Source organism: Nestor notabilis, unplaced genomic scaffold (genome assembly GCF_000696875.1).
Source record: "Nestor notabilis isolate BGI_N333 unplaced genomic scaffold, ASM69687v1 scaffold8536, whole genome shotgun sequence".
Taxonomy (NCBI): domain Eukaryota; kingdom Metazoa; phylum Chordata; class Aves; order Psittaciformes; family Psittacidae; genus Nestor; species Nestor notabilis.
Genome location: NW_009931427.1, coordinates 48,504 through 53,928, shown reverse-complemented (window position 1 = coordinate 53,928; position 5,425 = coordinate 48,504). Strand labels below are relative to the sequence as shown.

At 42.8% G+C, this 5,425-nt stretch overlaps 1 protein-coding gene across 1 annotated transcript; it reads left to right on the top strand.

The window, feature by feature from the left end:
• The first annotated feature begins 209 nt into the window (after window positions 1-209).
• LOC104400510 (cathepsin L1) lies at window positions 210-4,969 on the top strand. Its single transcript, XM_010015884.1, has 7 exons — window positions 210-341; window positions 671-793; window positions 873-1,028; window positions 1,386-1,610; window positions 3,114-3,282; window positions 3,637-3,754; window positions 4,557-4,969. Exons 1-7 carry the CDS (start codon window positions 216-218, stop codon window positions 4,654-4,656), a joined length of 1,017 nt encoding a protein of 338 aa, XP_010014186.1. The 5' UTR covers window positions 210-215; the 3' UTR covers window positions 4,657-4,969.
• The last annotated feature ends 456 nt before the right edge of the window (window positions 4,970-5,425 follow it).

The window sequence follows — 5,425 nt, the reverse complement described above, 5'->3', positions numbered from 1 at the left end:
GGGGCGGCCAGCTTCCCAGCGCCTCGCCGCGGGGGGTTTGAGGTACGCGGTTTGCTCCTCTCTCCTGTGAGTGAAGGGCTTAATGAAGGGGCAGGGGCATCGCGAACAGGCGAACAGCATCGCCCTCGCTGCTCAGGGCTGTGGAGCCAAGGGCGGCTCGCCTGTGCGTTGCTCTCTCTGACCGCTGTGCCTCCGTTCCCCGCAGATCTGCCATCATGAATCTCTGTCTGACCACATTCTGCCTCTGTTTGGGACTGGCCTTCGGCGCTCCCAGAGTTGACTCCGAGCTCGACAGCCACTGGCAGCTGTGGAAGTCGTGGCACAACAAGGACTACCATGAGGTGAGCGCCGGGCATACGTGCTCGGCAGCGCATCCAGCAGGGCCCTGCCAGCTGAGTCATGTCTGCTTTGTTTCTACACTGACTATGGTCTGCGCTTGGGAAGGATAATCCTGTTTTCCCTAGGTCCCTGTCCTGTGTTTCTGCATCGACTCAGCTGTCCTGTATTCTTTTTGTTATGATGGTGGCAAAAAGGACCATCTCAAACAGCCGTCAGACCTCCAGTTTGAGTCGTCTCCATTTCCCAAGTAGTCGACAAAGCACATAACTATCGTGCAAGTAAACTTTGTTTGAATTGCCTCCTTGAAGTATGTTGTTTTCTGGCCCCTTAGAGAGAGGAAAGCTGGAGAAGAGTAGTGTGGGAGAAGAATCTGAAAATGATTGAACTCCATAATCTGGATCACACATTAGGAAAACACAGCTACAAGTTGGGAATGAATCAGTTTGGTGACATGGTATGTACAGAGGCATGAAACACAGTTCTGAGCAGCAGTGTGTGATAGATTATGACTACATGTCTTGAATTTTCTTCAGACAACTGAAGAGTTCCGACAGCTGATGAATGGCTACATACACAAGAAGTCAGAAAGGAAATACAGAGGATCCCAGTTCCTTGAGCCCAGTTTCCTGGAAGTGCCACGATCAGTAGACTGGAGAGAGAAGGGATATGTAACTCCAGTTAAAGACCAGGTATTTTCTAGTGGGGATTTTTAACTAGGTACAGTTCTGGCTTCCCGAATGCTATATCCACTTCTGTAGAGGAAGAATTGTGGGCTGCTTTAATGAAGCCTGGGGCAAGCTTACTAGATGGAGTGCCATTTCGATAAAATTAGTGCACCCCTTTAGGATGTTCCAGAGATTCTGTATTAAATGTTTAAGAACTGAAAAGGCCTGTAACATCTTCACTTGTACAAGCTAGGAGTGTGAATCTTGAAGTTAGCCCTGTGTCTTTTTTGTTGGGTTTTCTTGTGCTTAAGTCAGTGGTAAGGGAACTGTAGTTGCCTAATCTGTCCAGATTTGTAACTTGTGACTTCATTTATACCTCAGGGTCAGTGTGGCTCTTGCTGGGCTTTCAGCACAACAGGAGCTCTTGAAGGGCAGCACTTCAGGAAAACTGGCAAGCTTGTTTCGCTGAGTGAGCAGAATCTGGTGGACTGCTCTCGCCCTGAGGGAAATCAAGGCTGCAATGGTGGTCTTATGGACCAGGCTTTCCAGTATGTGCAGGATAATGGGGGTATTGATTCAGAGGAATCCTACCCATACACTGCAAAGGTAAGTGTAATAGCTGAACTTGTATTGCAAGTGTCGCATATCTTTGGGGGCAAATTGTGTTGGGGAAACTCATACCTAGAAAGGAAAATTGGTACATCTGTTCTTTCTGTTGCATCTTTCCTAAGAAAACAGAGTGACTGCTAGCCCCAGTAGGAATCACATGCTGCACTGCTCTTTGAGGTCAGAATCTTCCAGACCAGTTGGAAAAACTAGGCATAGTACGGTTCTTGCTCTTCATTGCTGCCTTCCTATCAGATGTCATACCTTATTTTAGTTGAAATACCAGACCAGGACCCAGTCCTTGTCAACAGTGCTACTTAGTTGTAGGGGTGCAATTCACCTTTCCATAACTGAGCTATTACGCAGTTGCTACCCATGGACAAGCTATTTTTGCAGCTAGTGTGATTTGGTTTATAACAGTAGTTACTGGCAATGTCACTAGACTAAATGTGCATAAATGCAGATAATGGGTAGACTTATAAAATACCTCTAATGATCAATCAAAAGTTAAACAGACATGAGATGGCAAAAGCAGAGTACTAAACTGTGGTATCACTTGAGAGTCCATGGTTTGAGCTTTTGACCACTTGGAGTTCTGCTCACTACAGAGTACTTTTCATTTCAGTTTAGTGTTCACTGAATGTGCAATAGCAATGCCATTTGCTGTGAGCAACAGAGAAAGAAGCCTTTGGATTTGGATTCCTGTTTATCTGCATCCCTGTAATCCCAATGTTTTCCCTAATCTTGGCTCTTCCAGAGATCCCAGTGAATAATAGAAAATGCCTAACTTGCTGAGTATAACAAGTAAGCAACTGAGCTTTATTTTGTGTCCCTTTAGTTGAGGGATGCAACTTTAGTATTAAAGTTGCCACACAGGTAAGGGAGGGATGTGCTTGCTTCAGTCCGTTTAAATTTCACACGGCCTAACTTCCAAACTAGGCTTCTCTCCTGAGGTAAATGTCTGTGACACCAACAGTTCAACTTCATTCTTCATTGTACAAAAAAATAAAAAGGTGCCCTTGTGTAAGGTCATATGATACAAATGACTAACTTCCAAGTCACTCTGTACCATTTTTCAAGCTATGACAGACTAAAATTGTGGATTTTAAGTGCTTGCTTAATGAGCAGTTTCTAGATTGCTTTGTAATTAATGAATACTTGGCTCTCTTGCATTGCCCATTAATGCATTCTGGGCTTCTTTCCTCCTTGAAAAGACATTTGTCCTGCCCACCAAAAAAGGCAGGATTCCAGGATGTGGTGGTCCTTTGCATACTGGTGAAGCTTTCCTTTCGGGCTCCACTGCCCTCTGCTTTTTCTGTAGCTTTGAGGAACTCCTCCTATGTTTTTCCTTTGCTTTTCTTTCAAACCATTGCTGAAGCAATTGGATCCTCTTCAGTGCTTTGTTTCCGAGGCAGATAAGTCCCAGGATGTCTGGAAGTTCATGTGCTCACCTGTGTATTAAGAGGACAACTGTGTAATAACTGGAGTTTTCTTCTTATTTAGGATGATGAAGACTGTCGCTACAAGGCAGAGTACAATGCTGCTAATGACACTGGTTTTGTTGACATCCCTCAAGGACATGAAAGAGCTCTCATGAAAGCAGTAGCAGCTGTGGGTCCAGTGTCTGTTGCTATTGATGCAGGCCATTCTTCATTCCAGTTTTATCAATCAGGTGGGGATTTTTTAGCAATTTACATGTGGACAACTCTGCATTTATTTTTTATTTAATTACTTTTAATACTCTGTATTCATTACTCTTCAGTTTAATAGGTGAAACCCCCCCACAATTACGATCTTGACATAATCAGGAGTCAAATTCTACTCCAGTTTCTCCACACTTCATACTTCTCATACTTATCTTTGTACTTGTCCTTCAGTTTCTGCCATGATACACTTCACTTACGACTCCTCTCTGTGACTTTCAAGAGGCCATGTATCATTTAATTTGGAATACACAAAACTTCTGGTGAGGGAGAAGATTTTCTTGCAGATGAGCTTGTTCACGTGTGTGCTTATGCCTCTGCAGGTATCTACTATGAACCAGACTGCAGCAGTGAAGACCTGGACCATGGTGTTCTGGTTGTAGGTTATGGCTTTGAGGGGGAAGATGTAGATGGGAAGAAATATTGGATTGTCAAAAACAGGTAAGATTGCTGTCTAAGCCTTGTACTTTCTGGGGATAGGGGAGAAGGGAAGGTAGTTTGTCACTTGTATTGGGGGGTGGAAAGACAACAGCAATTAAAAACTGCATGGAAAATCGAGGAGCAGTCTCCAGGTTGTGCTGTATGCAAAAATTAAACACAGCTTATGCTGCTGACAGCCTAATAAAGTAGAACCAAAGCAGCAAACTCATTCTTCTGCTTTTTCAGTTAATTCAAGGGAGCTCAGTAGAGCAAGAGGCCATAAAGCTAATAGATGTTAAAGTGGTGGAGCGGAGGAGAGCAGGAGGGTATGATGGATTTTTATTTGTTTTTTGGAAGCAGAGCACTGCTCACTGTGTGAAATAGGGTAACACTTGAACTTTTAAAGAGGGAGTTACCTCCTAGGTTGGAGAGAAAACAATAAATTAAAGCTGAAGGGCATGTCACGTGAGCTTGTCTCGTGTTCTCAGCATTACTGGGGCACAACCCTCAAATGCTGCTTGCAGTCTTGATCTTCCCTTAAAGTTGGCTGGGGGCAGTGTCTGAGCTTCAGGCACCTGTAATCAAGGATTGCACATTAAGGTCTCCACCTTGTGAGAGGATGGCTCACCCTTTTGTGAGCTTGGGGTGCTGCTTCTGCAACAGGCATTTAATTGCTGTAAAGCACTATAGTTTGGCTGCAGCTATCTTCATTTTCCTCCACAAATGGAAGGTAGCATTTTTTTCAATTTAAACATGTGGGAAGGGGGAGGAAGGGTACAGTCTGTTCTGAGTATGAAAACAAATCCTTTACTTCTGTTTTCAGCTGGGGTGAGAAGTGGGGTGACAAAGGATATATCTACATGGCCAAGGACAGGAAGAACCACTGTGGAATAGCAACAGCTGCTAGCTATCCACTTGTATAACTTGAAGACTGAGCATTTCAGTACAAGAGGGGATTTTAAACTGAATGACCAAACCCATGTTTGGTCTACATGTGGTAAACTTGTATCCTTCAAAAGTCAACTTGATTTTTTTTAAACTTTTGAAGTATGTTTTACGTGTTGGTGACATGCCACTTGTTTTAAATTAATGTAAATGTTGGTATGTAAACAGCTTGTAATATTGCTGGCTTGACTGGTTAATCTAATAGATTCTTCTTTGTATTTTTTTTTTTAAATTACAATGTGCCCAAAGGTTTACTTTTTAAATAAATCCTTAATTTCCAGTGTGTACAGATGACTTGGCTTTTTGATCTGTGTTTTTTTGCACTTGAGACTGTAGCAAATGGGCATCCTAAATCATAGAACTAATTGAAGTTTATATTCATGCCTCTTCATCAGTTACTAAACCCCTATCTACCTGGGAATGGCTAACAGCTGTTATAAAATGTAGTATTTGTGACACAACTTAAAGACACTTTTCCACTTTTCATTTTATCAGCTAAAAAGTGACTCAAGCTCTGACCCTTATTGGTTGAAACTACTTGCTCCCTAGAATCCATCTGTAAATGAATTTTGGCATAGTCCCATGACCCAGAGGTGATGGTATCTCTTGTTCTTTGTACTTTTGTTACAAAGATTTTCAATCTTTTTCCTGCATGCAGCAGCTGATCTTCACTTAGGTTTAATAGCATCAATGTTTCCTTATGCCACCTCAAAGTACTAAACTTACGTTAGAGCATTTGTCTGTTTT